General features: G+C 41.5%; 1 protein-coding gene across 1 annotated transcript in view; it reads right to left on the bottom strand.

The window, feature by feature from the left end:
* Nucleotides 1-21,122, bottom strand: part of tgfbr1b (transforming growth factor, beta receptor 1 b) — a 55,833-nt gene extending 34,711 nt beyond the window's left edge. Inside the window, exon 1 of the mRNA XM_020101418.2 lies at nt 20,980-21,122. Within this exon, the coding sequence (XP_019956977.1) occupies nt 20,980-21,043 (64 nt within the window). The 5' untranslated portion in view covers nt 21,044-21,122. The remainder of the gene's footprint in view (nt 1-20,979) is intronic.

The following is a 21,122-nucleotide window of genomic DNA, read 5'->3' on the forward strand; positions in this document are numbered from 1 at the left end:
AACTGCGAAATAATCCGAAATAACACGCCTTCTACGCTGTCCCCCGAGGGTGCAGACTCTTTCTTCTTTATCATGATCCATCCTCTCTTTCTCTCATCAGCACAGTTAGCGTTTCTCTGAGTGAACAACCACTTAAAAGCACCTGCAGACAACACCTCAGAGATCATCCCAACTACAAAGAACCCGGGCGATATGATAGCTGAAGTACATTTGAACAAATGGTTTACAATCAAAGCTCAGGGGGAAAAATTGCACTGCAGATCTAGATGCATGATTGAATATGAATTTTGCTGATTAGCATGTTTATAGATGGCCAGGTTTAGCTGAGAAATGCTTAAATTATAGAGAGAAAAAAATCTATGGGGACATCTTAAGGGTTTAGTTATTTTTTTTCATTCTCGCACTGGTGCCTGAAGCAACATGTTGCTTACAGTGGGTCCCAGATGTGAGGATTAGTTTCAGATATTTTTCTCAGACCGAAATTGTTAGTGTTGCTCACATCGTTGAAAATGCACAGAAGCAAAGAAACAAAATGACACCATTGACAGTTTACCTGGAAAGAGATGAAGCTGATGAAATAATATTATAGAATTCCAAATGTTAAGCACAAACAGGGACTGATGCGGTCTTTTTAAATTAAAATTCAAAATACTGTTTGAGATTGGTCAACAAATACATTCTAAGGGTGATGCCACACTTGAAATGCTAGACCATGCGGCGAACCAAGGTTTGTGTCTTTTTTACATTATTTACATTTGATCTGGTTAGTTTTGGTTTTACATTGAAATTTAAAGAGTGGGCTTGAGACTTTTCAATGACATATATGTCCTGCCGTTCTCACCGATGTGGGCTATGTCTAATTAACATTGTTTGATTTGTTGGCCGGCGTGTGTCTGACGTCTGCTTGTTGGTAAATGAGCTAATGCATTTTTCAACAAAGTTGTTCACTTTGTTACTTTTATCGCCACATATCATTATGGTATTTCTAACAGCAAAATGAAATCATTGACCTTCAAATATTATATCATTGGATGGGAAGACTGCAGGAATCCTGCAAGCATGTTCCTCTTCTATTTCTATTGTTTAATAATATCTAAACTTCCTGCAATTTAAAGTCCAAAATTATCCCAAAAATTGGAATTTTCACATCCAAGATCGGAACCATGATTATTTGGATCTGGACCCAGACTGCCTCTTTTGGTTGACCTACATTCTGGTTCGTTAAGTGTAAAAGTCCCTTGATGATATTTAAGATAAGACAACATGCATTGCATTCAAAGAAATCCCAAAGCCAAACCTGTGTAACATGGTAGACCCTCAGTATTGAGGACACTGAGCTAATTAAATCTTTCATAAGTACTGGGCACTTGTGTGGGCCAAGTGTGACTGGTGGGACTGGTAATGAAGACAACTGGGACAGACATTCACACAGTGTGTCTGATATGATAGAGGAAGTATGAGAGAGGAAGACAAACACAAGGCCGGTCTCTTACAATGTGGTCAGACAGAATGTGGCTGACTAATCTGAGATGCTGCTTAGAATGACGCCAGGCAGACAGCCAGACTAAACACACACACACACACATTGGACCAATAGCCTGCCTCGCTGTTCCCAAGACTGCTCTGGCATATTTTAATATGAAGGAAGAGTTTGTGTGTGTGTGTGTGTGTGTGTGTGTGTGTGTGTGTGTGTGTGTGTGTGTGTGTGTGTGTGTGTCTGTGTCTGTGTGTGCGTCTGTGTGTGCGTCTGTGTGTGCGTCTGTGTGTGCGCGTACGGTGAGGTATCTATGGAAGCATGGAATTTGAACTGCTGTCTTGTCATTACTCTGTGTTCTTATTCTGGATGTTTGATTTTTCCACCTGTCCCTTCTCCCCATCTTATGATAGATAGATATATATATATATATATATACACATATATATAAATATATATACACATTAAGCTAATAAGTTAGGTAAAAGCTCAGACAAGCTATATAGTGATAAGTTCGTGGTGTTGCTGAGATATTTTTCTGATATGCTTCTGCCTTGGAAACTATTTGTCTGTAAGTAATATGTGTAAGCAATGTGTATAATACTTACTTTGTATGTGAATATGGTCATGTTTTTATACTTTTCTACTTTTCTCTGTAATGTTTCAGTTTTACAACACAAAATCAAACCCAGTAAAATGCAAGAAAAGTCAAGCCTTGTGTGTTTAATGGAGCATTTTGGATGTCACCTGGCTGTCTTTGCTCAAGAGTACACTGATATTATAGGCACTATGGTCATTTAAAGGTACAGTGTGTAGACATTTTTGAGTGTTGAAGTGTTGAATTGCATGTTACAGCTGAACACCCCTCACCTCACCCTCTCCTTCCAAGCATGAAAAAGAAATTGTGGCAGCCTTTAATTGTCATAAAGACACAAAAAGTGTTTAGTTTGTCCAGTCTGGACTAATGTAAATAAACATATTATGCCAATATTTCCCTTTCACCCAAATCTTACACACTGGACCTTTAAAATGTGTGAGCTTTTAGTAGATGGGAGTCAAACTTAACACAGAGATGGTACAGTATCTACTTCTGCTGCTTCCATTTCCACATGACACTGGATTTAAATTTACAATTAAATCATTGGAGTGTCTCTTTAAAAATCCGGATCAAGTGTGGATCTGTTGTATTTTAAAACATTCTCTCGCAATGTCCTGATATTGCCCTTCACAGAAATCAATGATGTCAATAAAATGAAGGAGAATTTGTTCAGGTTAGGATTTCTCCGTTTCTGGATTTCTTACATCATCATCTTCACCATAACGCAACATCTCCACGTAGACATTTGTGCCAGCCACTCTCTGCCTTTAATGCTTAAAGTTCACTAGGCTGTGAAATAGACCAGAGAGAACGAGTGGAAGTGGGAAGAGTGGGAAAGTAGGTCAGTTGTTCATTCTTGAAGTGTAGTCCACAGATTTTCAAATAATTCAGAGAAAAGCTCTCTTCACCTCAGTTAGAGCAGTCTTGAGAAGCTGAACTGCAATTTTCTGTATTTCGCTACACTTACAAGACAGACAGAATGCACGCAAAAATCTATACTGAGAGTTTTCTACCGCTTTAGAGAGAAAAATAAATCCATATTGGCCCTAATAAACTTTTTCAAGCATTACAACAGTCACCTTTACTAAATTGAGAGACGATCAGTGTAACAAATGCGATGTTCAACTTTGAACTCATTTTAAAAAACGCCGGAGACTACAGACATAATGACAGACTTGACTAATTTTTTTATATCATAATCATAAAAACGCACACACCAGACAATTTGCACACACATGAATGCAAGACCACACACTTCAGGGGGTTAAAAGATCCTCAAACTTAATTTGGAATACATCCATGATGTAGAAGCACCGAGTTCCTGCAAAGGTTTCCAGGTTCCTGCAGTAGAAACAGGCTGTATGGTTTGTCCAGTAAAGCCTGACAGAGTCGCAGTAACGCAAGGTTGCAGTAAAGCAAGGTTGCAGTAACACGTTCTGAAATAAAATCATGACGAGTGAAAATGACTTCTTAGCATCTCCTGACATCTTTACTGCAGAAATAAAAAGCAGAAAAGTTGTTTTACTGCAGATTAATACATCTGTCACAGATGATGAGGGAGGAATCAACTCACGGCACTGACTATAATTTTCAAGCAATGCATATTTTAAAAAACTAAGAAACAGAGAGTTTGTAATGGTATAAAACAGACAGTAACTCCTGCATCGTATTACAACCAGAGCATGATAAGACAGTTATATTCTGTAAAGTTACTAACTATTAATTGATTCTAAACATTTGATGAATAATTGATTTAACAACCAAATGTCCCTTGACTAATACTGTGTTTCCACTGAGCACACATAAATCCACTGCATCAGACCTTTTGTTTGGATTGTCAGGTTTTTGTTTGTGGCCCACATTTTCTTTGTAGTCTCATTTTTGACTCGTCATTGAAGTAAATGCAAATGAAGAGCAGTACCATCTGGAGGTTCAGCGTGTCGTGTCATTCGCAACACACTGATCCATGATATACCTTTTTATATCTACGTTGCATATTGTGTATTGTTGGCTGTGTAATAGCCAGGCAACAAAGGAACAATGAATTACAAAGCTGCCTGTCAGCAGTTAAAGGCATGAACATGTATCCTTGCATCCACCCCTCCTCTCTTCCTTGCCTATAGTGTGCTTACCGTAATTATATCCCCCCTGTCAAATTCTCCCTCCCTCATCCCCCTTTTCTTTTCACCTACTCCCCTTCGCCTCGTCTGACCCTTTCCCTCCCTCCCTTTCATTCTTACAACAATAGAGGGGGAAACACAGATGATTGTGAAGAAAAAATAAAATAAAGGAATCAGAAAAAGTAAACATGTCAGGATACAAGCATGAAATAATTTCGGTGTTATCTGCCTGGCTGTGGATGCATTTGCATGTGAGCCTGGTGTGTGATTGAAACAGTGTTTGCATACAGTGAGAGGGTAAAGACATTATTCTGGAGGCTGTGTTAGCACCTCCAAAGTTCATGCAAACCACTGGGGTGAATAAAGCTTTGGCTAAGTGTTGTAGAGTAGCAGACAGATGGTACATTGTGTTGACTTTACACTGGTGACAGGAAGGAACTGTAGGAGATATTGTGGCATTGGCAAGTTCTGCTAAATTGAATTCTAATGTGTGTCTATGTTAAAACTGCATTTGTATGAGAATGTTCTCTTGTAAACTTGCTCTTGAATTTGATATTTAAAACCTAAATGCAATGTACTCTTTCTAACTGCTTTATTTAATCAAATGTAAATCTTAAAGTGTGAGGGATATTTTTATACAAACCTCTCTGTAATGAAGCATGATGTTTTCCTGATTGGTGCAATTGTTGATTTAGTCTATTCTCTTTTTTCCATTAATAGATTCTAACGCTTCTTGCTGGTACAGATAGTAAGGTACCAGATGAGACAATTATACCTGTTACAAAAAATGCTGTATTGTTGGGCACCCACTTATTGCCATAAGTAAGTATAAGTATATAGTGAGTATATAGCCCGTTAGCCAACTTGAGTTGTGGCAGTCCCATATACAAAAGTGTCCGAATGTACATAATGCTGAAGTTAACAGCACTAATGTAACTGAAGACAGCTCATTCCTGGTGATGAACGGATGTGGCTGTATGGTGTTTTGAATCATTCCCACCTCCTGCAGACTCTTGTGCGCTGCTATTCCAGTCGGTGTGCTAATGTCCACTAGGTGTGTGAACAGAGCTTATAGCAGCTCTTGTCCTGTCCTGTCTTCAACACTCAGGGCCATCTCTGAGTACTGAAACTCACTTGTGTTATATGGACAAATCATTTTCATGCAATGGTTAAGAAAGCATTTCCTTTGTTACCGACAAAGAATGGACTGATCTTTTTTGCTGGATTGATGTTAGAGCCAAAACTGTCTTTGAGAGCAGAATATGTTTTGTCTGGACAAAACAAGAAAAGAACCGTGTAGCTGCAGTTAATTGCAAATTCTTACTCACAGTCAAATTTACATTGTGGATATTTTCCAGTTAATTATGGATAGTCAAACTCGGTAAAGAAAAGTTAAAATGGCTTTTCCTGCTGGGTGTGTCTGTTTAACTGTTGGTCTATTCCAGTGATGTTACACTGCTTTTCCATGTGAAGTTACCTTTCCACAGTTTTCAGCTAACTGTCTCTGAAGGCTAAAATGTAAAGTGTTCTCACACTTTAGATGACTTGCTGTATCCTAGTGATGTTTGTCTAAGACATTTTTCAAACGTTAACTCCTGAGAAGAGTCTTCGTTGTCAAGTGAGCTAAAAAAAGCACAGGATGGGTGGGTTTACTGCCCCCACCTCAGGAGGTGCTGCCAGAGTGTGCCGTCACTGCTGTGCATTGTAACAGACCCGACTATAAGATTACTAAATTAGTTGCCATCTATTTTTGTAATCGACTATAATCAGGTAAATCGATTAGTTGTTGCATCCCTATCTCAAACAATACAGTCTTTGTTTCCAGGTTTTGCAGAAACCTGCATTCTTTAACTTGTGTCTAAATGGGGTCTGATTCACTGTATATCAGTGAAACCTCAGTACCAATGCCAGTCACCGCAATACAAAGATGCAGTCTAACAGGCAGTTGTTTATCTTTATCCACAAAGAAGGACCTTGAGCTGGGCATGGAGCAGGTGTGTGTTTATCAAAAGTAAGCAAAGTCAGAGAAGATGCCTTCATGTGTTGGAAGGAATTATAAGAAAAGCAAAAACCTCTCCAGTAGGAGATTAAATTGATCATGATCGATTACAAAAATAGTTGGTGACTAATTTAGTATTTAATTAGTCGTGTCTGATATAATACACGGCGCACACTGCAGCAGCATCTCCTGAGGTGGGGGCCGTAAACCAGCCAATCCGGATGTTATGCAGCTCACATGACGACGCCGTCTCATCTCTGGAGTAAACGTTTGAAAATTTCTGGAGACAAATGCCGCTAACGATACAGCGGAGGCAAGTCGTTAAAGGTGCGAGAACACTTCACAAGTCCTCCAAGAAGACGTTAGCTGCAAACTGTGTAAAGCTGATTCTACAATGAAGAGCAGCACAACATCACACACTTATAAAGACCGGCACATCCCCAGCTCGACGAGGGTAGAGCAGGAGAGAAAGTGCAGCGGTGGTCGAGAGAACTATATGCTAAATAAAAAAAGGGAGCATAAATAGCCAACACGAATCAGTTAAACAAGGATACTAAATGTATTTTTCTAATTGTTTCACAGCCATTATGTCCTTGGGCATAAAACAACCTGCCTACATTTTATGTTAATTCCCTGTGGAGCTTGTCTGCTGTAAGTGACAGAGACAGCTCCAGTCACACAGATGGATCTCTGTATGAGGCACATTCAGCAGGACAGGTAGTTTTAACATTAGTTAAACAAGTGTGATTATCCATAATGAACTTTAGAGATATAAGCGATGTCATTTTGACTAGTCGTACTTTAGATTTATAAAACATCATTCTAGATATTCAAAACAACATCTTTGTTTCTGTTTTAACTACTGAAAACTCAAATTTTCAACATCTGTAATTACATAGTAAGATTCAAACTACTTTTTTCATTCATGTTTGTGTTACGTTTTTATAAAAATCTACAATATAGTTAATCTTTTATTCCAGTTTTCGATATATGCAATTGAACACCAAACTTAATTTAAGGAATTTCTTTATCCTGGACTATAGCTGGAAAGGGTCAAATATAACTTCTGTGTTTTTATCCAATTATTAATTAATCAAATTAAAAATTATTGACAGATTAATCATAATCAAAGTAATCAGTAGTTGCAGCCCTTCTCTACAGGCTTCGATCTGTGGGAAATGTTAAATCTTATGTCAGAGCACGGTGACACTGTTAGCAGCTCCTCTGTGAGTTGTGTGTTGTCACACCCCTACTACTGATGTCACAGCAGGTATTTCATCTGTCGAAGCTGATGGGAATTACTGCCTGTGACATTAGTGCACCATGGCTGAATGCAGCTCCGACAGCTGTGCAGTATCAATGCGCTGCTCTGTGGGATTCAGCTTGAAGCCAAAGCAAGTCTGCAAACTGTAAAATTAACCAGTGTTTCCCTTTAATTACCAAGACTGTGGCAGTGTGCCATAGTGTGATTTGCCCACCACAGTCTTGTAATTACCATACATTTTTTCATGAGAACAAATAAGATCGCTAACAGTGTTTTCCACCCCTGCTTCATTGTAGAGTTGCGTGCTCTATGCCCCAATTTCTCTCTCATACACAAACGCATTGACCTGTCTTCCATTATCTCACTGACCATCAGCAGCACCAAGATAATTCCAGCCATGTCAGTGTGCCATCAAAACATACATACGTTTTTAATGGTCCTTTCAGCTGATAACTGTTCCAACTTTGGCATTTTCAGAGTGGTTGCAATTGCTTCGTAACTCAGTGCCTGAGTATGACTGCCCCCTCACTCCTGTGCTGCTTGTACTCAAGACCAGTTTTTCTAACAAACTTGGGGTCAAGTGTACTCAAATCCACCAGCGGCAGGCCGAAGTCACAATGCTCACTAAATGTTGGTGTTAGGTGTATGTAAAAACGGGGGGATATTTGTCAAAGTCAGCAAAATGATTGAGTTCATGATTATCACAACAGGCCACGATCCGGTCACATGTAAATTCTCAACACATTCTTCCCAGAAAGATCACATTTATGTAATTGGAAGCAGTGGTACGGCCATTTTAAAAAGCAGGCTGTTGGTTCTCTGTGCAAGGTCACCATGTAAAGAAAAGTACACAATACAAGCCAACCATGTACCCTGTGTGTTGGTGTTTGTTTACTTGCCTTGGTGCTTGTCAATTACAATGTTCAAACTGCATTCAGAGGCAACGAGGCAGGAGCTAAAGACTTTAAAAGCCTTCATAAAAGAGCCACATTTAATTTAGGTCTCAGTCTGTCTGTGTGCTCCATGTGGAAAGGCAGCCAATCAAAAAGCTTTTCTCCTTAAATGAAATTAAAGACATATCTACTGAAACTTGTGAAGTTTGAACTTGAGGTGAAACACCACTGAAACGGTAATGTTCCCCCACAGTGAGTTTCTCAGCACGTGATGTGTTTTGAGGGGTTAATACTGCATGTCAGGTGGTGTACAGTGAATTTTGACCTGAAAAGTTCTGAAATGTTGCTTTCAACAATACAGCCGCCAAGTGTGACATCAATAGAATGAACAGTTATTAAGGGGAGTAAACTCATACAGACACAAAGACAGAGATTCTTAGATAAGAGAGTTAGATTTACGCTGCAGTCCTGTTTTTCCTGCTGAAAACCTATAGTATTGTAGTTCTTAGTAATCCCATTGTTAGTTTGCCATGTTTTGGGTCATTAATCTGCTGATAGAAAAAAAGGAAGCAGTCTGCAACGAAGCAGCAGTGGGCCACAGCTTTGTCCTGCTGCTTAAAGAATCTAAAGTAATTCTCTTTAACAATCTATCATAACCCCTGAAAGCACTCGCTTCCTCCTAATCCTTCCACACTCCTCTGTGTCACCACAGTTTTTTATATATTCCAGTAATCACTGATTGCTCCAGTAAAAGCCTAACCCCCACTCTGGTATGTTATTTGGAAATGCAAGTTTGAAAGTGCAGGGTTTTTTTATTTGACTTTTTGTAAGTGATCTCCAGTGACCTTTGTGCGCTTGATGGCACAGTCATGTTCTGATGATGGTGGATCAATAATCTGGCTTCAGTTCCCCACCTTACGACAGCATCGTCATGTCTCCAAAATGTTCATTTGCATGGGTCAGCATTTGCATACAAGTGCGCTCATTCTTCTTGTTTTTATAGATTTGTGTGAGAAGTGGCATACACATCTTTCAGACCCGTTTTGTGTGCACACAATGATTATAAATGAGGCACCAGGTCTGTAGACCTACTTGGATTCAACAAATCCAATGCAGCGCCCTCCTGGTGGTCACTTTTCTTTATCCAGGTACTGTGAGCACACCGCTGATTTCTGCACCAGAATATTTCAAGTTCTGTGCAGACTACAGTACCAGGGGGAGACGATTCACTCCATGGTAGTCACGAGTCAGCACTTTGTTCAGTTTGCCATTCCCAATGCCGTAGTTAAAATAAATACAAAATTGTTTGCAAACAAGGGAAGAACGCCTCTCAATACAGAATTTATATCGTCCCCAAGGGGACAGGACGCCATTAGTCAGCCCTGCACAGGCAACACTGTCTGTGTGCTAAGTTAATGCACCTCCTGTTAGATCACGCTGCAGCAGGCCAGGGGGTAATGGAAGGATGGCAAAAAACAGGTGACATATCAGCTGAAGTGAACATGATGAAATTACTGATAACACATCAGTGATTTGTGCTCTTAATGTCAGGATCCACAAAACACACAAACGGTTTACTGTCGAGCAAATAAATTCAGCAAAAAGAGGTTGTATATTGTACATTATGTACACTCAAACATTTAGGGGTGCATTGACCAGTAGAGACATCACAAGAAACTGATGAAATGACATCTTCATTTCGCAGTACAACCAGTCTCAAACCTGCCCGGGTGAGAGCGGTCTCATTACAATGAAGAAAAAACTGTACATTTCTAAGCATTTAGAAAAACACACTCCCTGGAGCGGGGTGAGATGCCAGCTCGGAACAAAGGCTTGCTTTCAGGCTCCACAAACATGAAAGCTCCCAAGTTTGACTCAAGCTACTTTGAATGAGATTCCAAATGTTCGACACGTTGCTCTCCCTAAGCTCTAAAAGAGCATGCCGTTAGACATTTCAAACACCCGTCCTGAATTAAACACTAGTCTCAGCTAAGCCTACACCTAGCTGACATCACAGCCTCACTTCATCCACAAACAGGATGCCTCTGAACTTGACAACTCTTTGAGAGCACATCTCCCCTGTAGATGAAGCACATCTCCCCTGCCAATTAATGCTGTTGCCAATGAGGTCAAATAACACAATCTGACAGATTTTTTAAATCATAAAACGCAGGCAGTTGAGAGACAGAACTTCACAGAAACTTCTGAACAAACAGATAAAAATCAGAGGGGCAAATTCCCTCTAGTGAATGTGAGGGTCAGTGTCCACAAAATCATTTAATCCTGTTTATACAACAATATCTGTAATATTAAAGGTTCAATGTGTAAGATTTAGATGGAATGGATCTATTGGCACAAATTGAATATAAAATAATCCTCATGTTTTCACTAGTGTGTTTCATCAAAATTGTACAAATTGTTGTTTTCTTTAAAATAATATTACTTCTTGCATCTGAAATTGATCAATCACATGCACAGTCAATGTTCAAAGTTGTTCACATTTATATCAGATATTGAATGGTTGAAAACTGGGATTTCAGCTTCAGAAGACTATACAAATAGTATTTTATTATTAAAAAATGCATTTTTATAAATATGAATAAAAGATGCACTCTATTTGTTTTGACAGTCTTCTAGTAGAATACAAACCCTGTAAGTCATACTGATATTAGCATTGCTTTTGTAAAACTAGATATAAATGTCAAATATTATATTATTGTAACTGATTTCAACAGGACTGATCCAGACACGAGATCACTAGTCGTCCTTGAAAAGCAAAGCTGAATCATGGTGCCTTTCAGGCACATCAACCTGTGTAAAAAATCAGTTTAGGTAACCCTAACCCTAACCCAATATATTTTTAAAATAAATACAGCAAATCTGTTTAATGTCCCTTTTATTATTGCACTTTTCATTACAGTGTAAACTCAATTGAAGAAATATTTCCAATGGAAAATATTAATTAAAGAACAGTTTCAAAGCAATGTGTGACAGTAGTTATAGGAAAACAATTAAATAAAAAATATAAAACAGAAGTAATAGTAATAACCCCAATTATATCCTTATACATCTATATATAGGTGTGTGAATACTTGGTACTGTATGAAGCCTTCAGAGGGACAAATACAACAGCTGAGGATGACAAGATGGGTTCCCTGGTCTAAAAGAGCCATGTTGACAATAAATAAAATGTTGATATGCCGCAGTAACAGTGTTGTCACTCCCACGCTCTCCCTTATGTGGTCTAACACCATAACATCCTCCTGGTACTGCCTGTGAATATGTAAAAAAAAAACTTCTAGGCAGTACTGGGAGAAGTACGGTGGTAGACTCACAGTTTTCAGGATCCTGACCACAGCATTTCCTCTGGCTGTCTGAAAGGTGTGTCCCTACAGTTCATAAGAACACCATGACACTCCAGCAGAAGGTGGGTCACCATGTCTGCAGCTGTCAGCTCCTGTGCTGCTCCACACTCAGCTCTTCAATAAGTGTCTGAAAACATAAACAAAGGAGAAACTCAGGTAAGGCTTTATTATTATCTCTATATTATGTTGGTTATATGATAATGCCAGTTATTAGGGGTTGTAATCTGTAATGTTTTTAACCCACATATGCAAAACAATAACAATATTCCTGTAACATACAGCATTCTTATAATAATTGTTCAGTGGTGTCTCTGAAGTTTTACAGTCAGTGGCTGACGTGCACTGCACAGCTAATGTTACAGTCACATTACTCAGTAAGATGTGAACACAGAGCTGTGGTATAAAAACACTTTGTGTTGTTCTTGTTGATATCCAGTAGACCACATAGTAATCTAATAAAAACACAAACCTGTAGCTTCATTCTGCTCCAAGTGGTTCAGTCTCTCCTCCTCTGCAGCTCCAGGATCTCCCCCTCTTCTCTCGCTCACCTCAGTACAGTTCTCTGCCGTTTCAGTGTGTAAACAGAGAAGACACGTGTCTCTGTCTCCCTGTTATCAGGCTATATCAGTCTGTGTGCTAACATTATCCCGCATTAGCATTCAACAAATTCAGCTACCTAATGTCAGTAATAAAGCATTACCACAGCATGGTAACATATTTTCTTCATGTAAACTATTAACTACTGTTTACATACGAAATGCACAGGTAACATTAGTAAATATATCGATCTATAGACTCCTCCTCAATACTGCAGAGAAGTCAGCTCATTGAGGTCATACAGGGTTTTGACGCATGAGGGCCACCGTAGCTCAGGGAGGGAGGGGGGAGTGAGGAGCACCGAGTTTGATACGGCTACCAGCTTTTTACACACTGGACCTTCAAGCTCAGTCAGCAGAAAGATGTTTTTTTAATAACATTCATCAATCAACTACGCCAGACTCAAATGTGTTGATACAAACATAACAAAAATTCATCAAGCCAGGGTGCAAATCAGAAAATGTCTGTTTCATGAAAAGTGACTGAGACTGAGAATCTTGCCAAGCATTTCATGTCATGTTGTGAGTTTTTAAAAGAGGCCTTTGGAGTTTTTGACCACTGGTCCTTAACAGTTTGAAGAGTGCATCCCTCTTTTTCAAGATCTTGTACACGAAGAAAAGCAGGACAATCAACACAGACAAGCACAAGCATGAGGGTGACACAATACACATTCTAGCTAAAGGTTTCACTGTATTCCACTGATCTACACAAGCAGCAGTAATCTGCTAAGACATTTTGCAATTTGCCTGCAAGGCTGGATGTGGCTTCAAAAGTTACTGGATTTATCTCACTGAATATATTTGTTGCAAACAGTTATTGTTCAGTCATCAGGGAGTGCGACATGTTTGTGTTGTCCACTCCGATGTCTGCTCCGGTGTCTGCCTGTCAACCAGACCAGGCGAATGTAGAAGTTTCGTGTTGTAATGTTCATTATAAGGAGACAATAAGAAACAAACCCAGAGTATCAGTCCCCAGACAGAGATGCTGTAGAATACATTCATACCTGCGTGGTATGCACTAGAAATAGAAAATGCCAGGAGAAAGTTGCAGGATGCTGATGAGACTGCTGATCGGTGGAACAGTTTGGCAGTAGACCACTAGATGACTGTTTCATTTAAAAAAAACATGTGAAATACCTTTTCCCTTGTCTCAATGATTGTGAAGAATCAGAATTAGCACAAACCAACAAAGGAAATTGAAGGTTGCTATTTATACCTGGTACATTAAAATTTACAAGATTTGACGTTTGACGATTCTTCCTATCTTTAAGTTCTTTGTGGTGGCAGTTCTACTTTGTCAACGCAGCCTAACCAGCACTCTCCCACAGAAAGTCTCTACTTTCACGGCACATTTACATTTTGTTAACATTTAAAATCAGAAGGAAATCGAATATATTAACACCCATGAGCCTACATGTTACTGTCCACATGTTGCCCTGCCCCCACTCTCTTCCTTAGATCAATCTGTGTCGTTCCCCCTTTTCAGTGGGGCCTTTCAGCTTGGAGAGTCATTTCCATAGGTCACGGCCCCACCCACCCTACCCCCACCCAGAGGGCTAGCTTCATTATGGCCAGCCCTTTGTCCATACCAGATGTGCCCTCTGAATGTGTGTTGAGCAAGAGGGCCCACTGCCCCGACTCAGATTAACCTCCCCCCTCACAAAAACACACGAGCACACCAGAAAGGCTGCTATCTGCCCTGCTGAATTGTTTGACCTTGCAGGTTGAGTCTGGAGCCAAAGCTAAGCAACGTGCTAGAAACCGAACAGTGGCTAACACTATAACAAACAACACACTGTCCCTGACACTGAAGAAAGAGAGGATCTATTATCAGTTTTGGACAGGACACATAGCTAAGAGATAACAGAGGTGGCCTGAAAAAAAACCCTAACGGAGGGAAGTAAAATGACACGTCACACGGTCAATCCTCATTCACCTGAGGAGGCCTTTGGAGTGAGAGGACAGAACAGCGCCACTCATCTGTAGAGCGATATATTGGTGTATCCCAAAATATAAGTTAAGTGTTCTTTGACTCTGACTGATAGGCTGCCAATGACGGAACATATCTGCACTGACGATAAAGAAATGACTTGAAACTCAGTTGGTCAAAGTTGTTTCATCCATGTTGCATTTGCATAAGCACCCTTTGCTCACAGCTACCACAACCCACAACACAAATATATGGACAACCCTGATAGCAATCCAACAGCATGTGCCCTATGATGCAACCTGCCTGTTTCTTCACTGGAGACATAATGCTGAGGAAGCTTTCTGTTCCTACGTAACAAAGAGGAAGTATAGCTAAACATATTGAGAATGGTGAGGGGGTGGGGTGGGTACATCTGTCTGCACTGCTAGTATTATAAATATGCAGGAGCTTGATCTAAAGGTTAGACAGCCAGCGCCCTGGCAGCTGCTCCAACCCAGACACAGCGCGCACACACCCACCCACACACAAGGTCTATTATGACAGACACATCTGAAGTTGGAGCCTTTAACCAAGGAGTCCAATAAAATAATCACCATCATTATCGTCTGTCCTCCTCACTGTTTCCTAATGTAGACAACTTCATTAAACAGCATTTCTCAAGTTATTAGCCGGCAAGCCAGACAGGCTGCATAGCAAGGCCGTCTCTTGTTGATGCAGCAAGGTCCTGTTTCAATGCCAGCCCACTCTAGTTTGCAGAGAATGCTCAAACCCACTGTTTTGGCACCACAAATAGAAGGGTTTGATTTATACCTGTATGGTTACATGGGTAATGACAAATAGAAATAAGCCTGGGACTTTATACACCTTGTTACAGAGAGGAAGGCAGGCTTCACTCACTTTAAGACCATAATTTCCTCTTCCAAGTCCACTTTAGGTCAATTTCATTGACTCCCACTTTCAAAATATATCCTGATAAGGCAAATGTGTGAAAAACTAGCAGAAAAATAACCAAATTCATGTTGATGCATTGGATTTTTTGCTCAATAACTCAAATTTTACCAAAAAGCATCAACCAAAACAGGGGGTTCCTTTTAAATGTATGCAGGCTGAGGCATAAACACATATTTATATCAGCCCTCAAAAAAAAAAAATTTGACTTGAACTTAAACACGCCAGCATGCACATCTCCTTACACAATATTGGCTATGCTGGGCAACAGCAGATCAGCCACAGATAAATGACTATGTCACTTCAGAAATAGACGTGTACATACACACACAGGGAGGCAGGGGCAGTGGAAGAGGCGTAGTGGGGGCACCAGAGAAAGTTAATGGAGGCCAGAGAGGGTATTGTTTGAAGCAGCTGACTCACAGCTCTGACTGAGCTGGCTGACTGTCCGATTGGCTGCTGCCGAACCTGCCCCCCCCTCTCATTTGTCCACAGCATGCCTGGTTATTACAAGCCGGTCTGCTGTGCCACAAGCTCCTCATCTGCAGCTCCACGGAGAACAGCTCCGCAATTATCGTTGAGTTTTAGTTTCCTATACACTTTCTTACAGTCTATCTATGCAGGGCTGCAACAACAAATCAAATTTATTGATTATAATCCATCAGAAAAATATTAATTAATTTAGTCACTGATTACTCTTAACACAAGTTAACATGCTCCAGGGCAAGTTAGAACTTGCTGTGTCCAACCACACCACCACAATTTTCATCCTTAAAGAAGCACAAAGACAACAGCAGACAAAGCAGCACTTCTTGCGTCGCCATTTTGATTTAATTTGTAGCTGATATAATACACGTGTATGGAATGTGTCCTCCAAGCAGAGTATAATACAAACATGACCCTGGTGTCCACAGATGTCCATGTACCAGAGTATAACTTGGGCCTAACTCCTCACACAAACACAGAATCAGGAGTAGAGCTTGTGATTCCCTAACCTCCACATGAGGGAGAGCAGGGGGGTGCATTTGAATACAATGGCCACTGGCACAGCTACAACCTTTCAAATTAGTTGTGGTTCCTTGGGCCGGGACAACGGGCATCCAGGGTCACCCACATGCCTGGCATTCCTCCATTGCTAGTACTGACAGCACGGCACACAGCACCCAGAAAAACAACGCTCCACAGGCGTTTCATTGAAACACTCAACACACTCAACACACACACACAAAAAGGCCTCAGCAGCTAGAGAGGGGGGCTTAGAATGTGGTTGAGATAAAAGTTAGCGCAAAAAATACTCAGTGTACAGGGAATATTTACACTCACACAAGATGAAAAACACAGAATATCTATCTAACCCTGTGGAAAGGTGGAAGCAGAGCTCCCACTATTGTTGTTATGAAATATCTAATGACTATTGTTGTTTTTCTAAACTGGCTGTAAACTCCTACAGGACACGTTTAATAAAATATGTGTTACTCTCGCAAGTCTTCCTTTAGCAGGGCTCCTTATTACAGATCATTTGCTTGTCCACAAGAAGTGGACTTTCTCAAGAAAATGTACTTTCCACACAGGACGACTGCTTGGACTGCACGATATCAGGAAAACATGCGATATGCGATAACTTTGTTAAATGTTGCGATGACGATTTGACTTACACAAACAAATGCATCTAAAGTGCAACAAAGTATGCTGTGTTAAAGTCTTTTTAATTTTGGTTCACTGCTAACATAGACCCCATACAGTAAGTAGCCTATGCAGACACTGAAAAAAATGAAATGCATTATTTCCATTTTAAGAACATGTTTTTATTGAGAAAAGCAAATTACAAACCGACCTGCCTACGGACACAGGGACCACGGACAACTCAGGGGCCTGAGGTAGAGGATGCACCGGCCACAGTGCCACCAAGTCCAGGGCAGATACCCAGGCAGCCATGCACAGCTCCACTAAGTCAGTTTACAAGTGCTTTTGCAACTGTGGATTGAAAAAAACTCCCTCTTTATAGTGGAACCAATAGGCTGATTGAAACACCAACACAAACCCAACATAATATTTGTGACACTTTATAATACCATGAACAGTTGCTTTGTGCCATTTCTTCATACGAGAGCAGTGTGCAGCACTTAATGCCCCAATGCTGTCTACCTCACATACAAACACATTGACCCTTGTGTCAAAGTCAGAACTGCCATCAACTGGACCAAGAATTTTGCCAGGCGTGTAATAAATAAATGTTTTACCAACTTGTCTATGCTTTAGATGTACAAGTGCCCACATTATTAAATGCTGTTCTCAGCATGACTCCTGCTCTCCCTGAGTAACTGTCACTCAGGGGCATATGAGGGCATGCTGGCGGTGAGCTCACTGTGCATTTAAGCCAATAATCAACCTTCGCTGGCCCTACCACAGAAAGCTAGGAGTGGCAATACAATTCACTTCATTATCAAATTTAGGCATCATCTTTCTTTCAGTCTGATGATCCGTTTCATTTACCATCAGATCTTTGGTTGTGTAGAGACGCTAAAACAGACAGAAGCAGCAGTTTTTCCATGCACGTCAGCTATTTCAGAGGTCAGTTAAACAATGGAACCAAGTTCACAACTTTAGAAAAATAGGAGCTCTGTTATTCAGCTCAATATAAAGCATTGCAGCAACAAACCAACATTGTCCTTTTACATTGAATATACGCTTTTATAAAGAGGAAGTGATTCTATGAATGTTGCCATGACCAAGAGCATGTGCATTGCACGTCCAACTTCCTCAAGCAATTTACTATACACACAACAAATGTGAATTTGATATGATGAACAGTTCGCAAGATATGCGTTCAAAATACAGACAGACAATGTCCAGATAATGTTTTGTTTTGGAATGCAGTTGGCTCCAGCATTATATGGTATGAACCCCTCTATAACAGTGGTCCGCAGACCAGTTAGACACAAAAGTCACTGGTCCATCCATGTAAAGTCATGAGTTTATTTTGGGAATATTCCAATCATGGAGCGTGCCCGACTATCTGTCCTCTGTAGTTTCCTGTTGATTTCTTGCATTCAAACTGCCACACTACTTTAAAAGGGATACTTCACCGAAAAAAGGAAAATGAACTCGTTATCTGTTCACCGCAATGCCGCTTTTTCGGGTGAACTATCCCTTTACGGTCCTCATCGGAACATCACGTATGCTTTTCAATATGTTGTATGAAAGTGGGACACAGACACTGCAGGATACATATCTCTTAATCACCTGATGATTCATTGCTAGTAGTAACCCTGGAGCAAAAACTGAGATACCATGCTAAACTAATTCCCCACATCCTTTGTGTTCAGGGACCGTCAGGATTGATTTGGAGTCTTGCTTGGCAGCCAATTGCATTTGTCTCAGAGTGCTGACACAGCACTTGATTATACCAGCCACTCCAGCTAAACGTGGCCAGTTTACTTACTATGCCTAAAGGGGGCAATGGAAGAAACACACAACTCAGAGCAGACAAATGGAAGTGGAGGGTGGGAGGGCTGAAGGAAAGGAGAGGGAGAAACAAGTGACAGAGCGTGAGCACAGAGCCGATTAAGCGGGAGGATGACTGAGGCTGGTAGGATGAGGAGAGTAGTAGTGACACCACCTAATTTAGACTGCTGCCGGGGCTCGGGTGTGTGTGGATGCTGTTGTGTGTGTGCGCTACACAGTTGTACATAAGACAAGTGTGCGTGAGCAGCAGGGGTGTGGTGCCGAACACCCTACAGCATCTAAATGTGAAAGGTGTCATTAAAGGTGTTCTCTGGCAATCTGATATTGATTTCTTTGTGAAGACATCATATATACATACACACATACATGATGTAGACACTGGATAGTCAGGTCATTTACATTACTGGTGAAATGAACATTGGCACACTAATATTTGTTCCAGTCTTTGAATCAGATTATCTGCATCTACATTATTGGATTCTATTCTGATGTAAATGACGCAGCTCTGAGCGTGGACTCGTGCCATGACAATCCTATTGCTGGACAAGGAAAGCGGCATTCTCTCTCGCCTTGTGTGTCCCTGAGCCAACATATCAATTTGATAACCACCCTGCATCTGAAGCAGCGGTGGGGCACATGCGAACACGACCATGCGTTTTGGCACGAGGAGGTTCCGATGAGATTAATGCACGCTGCCCAAGAAGCATGCTCCTCCATTCAATATGAGGCTGACTCTCTCTCCCTCTCTCTCCCTCTGTCCACACAAAGGAATGTGACACAAAGGAAACTCTGCGATAGGAAAACACACACACACACTCTCTATCTGCTATTTGCACATATGAGAACAGCCCTCATCTTTTGCAGTCGCACGCTGGCTTGTGCAAACAAAAGGAGATGGCCAGGTTTGCGGCAATAAAAACAATGCATGAACGGAAGCATCGATGCCTGCTGGTGGCCCAGAGCCATTATCTAATGAGCAGCGACAAACGTTTGAGCCCGATTCCCAAATCATTACACTGATTCTCCCGAGTGCGTTTAAGAGACTTCCATCTGTGGCGTAAAGAAAAGAAAAAAAAAAGATGCCAAGCAGCACAGAGCAGCAGGTTTTCACTTCAACATCTCAGCCGCAGTCTGCTTCCACTGCGATCACATGAGGTGAACTCCAACTATCACTGCGGAGCGATGTTCAAAGTGGGTTCAGAAGAACGGCGTGCCGATTAGAAATGCATCAGAAGGCTCCCAGGAGGGGTCAAAGACTTCAGCAGAGCAAAGCGTCATTAAATCGGCGTTTTCTAAACGGGCACCGGTGTACACGAGTTCGTTCTGCCGTCAAGTATGGGAGACACCGACCCTTGTTTTCACAGTGCGCTGCATACATGTGGAGTACATGAGGACACGATCTGCGCGAGGAGAAACTGTGACACTCGAATACTAAAACACGGAAAAAAACGAAGCCTGTGCAAACGCTGCTGTGAGCCGAGGCTAAAGGCTAACAGGCTAACAGCCGTGGAGCAGAGTGGATGTGGACCAGTCACACAGAAAGTAAAACTAGCATTTAACACTCGGAACTGTTTGTAACTGAACACACAAGAGGACCGACAGGGTAGAGACAACCATGCCAACGGAGTAGACAAAACAAAATACCTGGGAGAAAAACTCAGAAATGCAGCTTCCGTCTTTAACTCAACAAAAACAAAAATAGCTAAATCGTTAGCTGAGCCCTAAAGAGCGCAGACTTGACACGGGGACAGTTCAGTGAGGTGTCAACAGTCACACAGAGAAGTAACGGGGATCTGGAAGTAGACACAGCCTTCCCACGGGCACCGTGGACTTGTGCTGTGTGCTCAGCAGGAAGAGAGGAAAAAAAACCTTGGGATGAGACAGCCATCAGGTAAATGAACAACCAGTGTCCGACTCAAACCCGCAAACATCCACTCAGGGATGCTGCCAACTTTGAGTTTGTCAAACTGACTGCTCCGTCCGCCGGACAACACTCCGCGGGCTCTTTGTTGAGGCTCAGTCCAAAATAAACCGAGGAAACACCCGCCCCGGTCCCGGACGGCGGCCGTGGGCATCTCCTCTCCATCCAGACTTTTAGATCCACTGCTACATTTCCCCCCCTCCCAGACAATAAACATTCCTCAGGCAGGCAGCAGCAGGCTGGCCGCCGACCCTGCGCCATCTTAGTTAGACACACTCCGCTTCTTCATGCCTCTTGAACAAAGAGCTTTTCTGACGGAGCCCGCTGGAGCCGGGAGGGAAACTTCGGGGGAAACCGCCACCGAGGAAAAAACCCGACTCAACAGTGTCCATGAAAAGCCACTTACCGCTGTTTTCTTCTATCCTTGTCCCGAGCAGGAGGACGAGCAGGAGGCACGGTGTTGCATCCATCGTGGCTACGGACCAGACTGGCAGTCCACTGCTAACTTCTCCCTGTGCTCAGGAAGGTAGCCGCCGATTGGCTGACAGC

Source organism: Paralichthys olivaceus, chromosome 17 (assembly GCF_024713975.1).
Source record: "Paralichthys olivaceus isolate ysfri-2021 chromosome 17, ASM2471397v2, whole genome shotgun sequence".
In the NCBI taxonomy this organism is placed as follows: Eukaryota; Metazoa; Chordata; class Actinopteri; order Pleuronectiformes; family Paralichthyidae; genus Paralichthys; species Paralichthys olivaceus.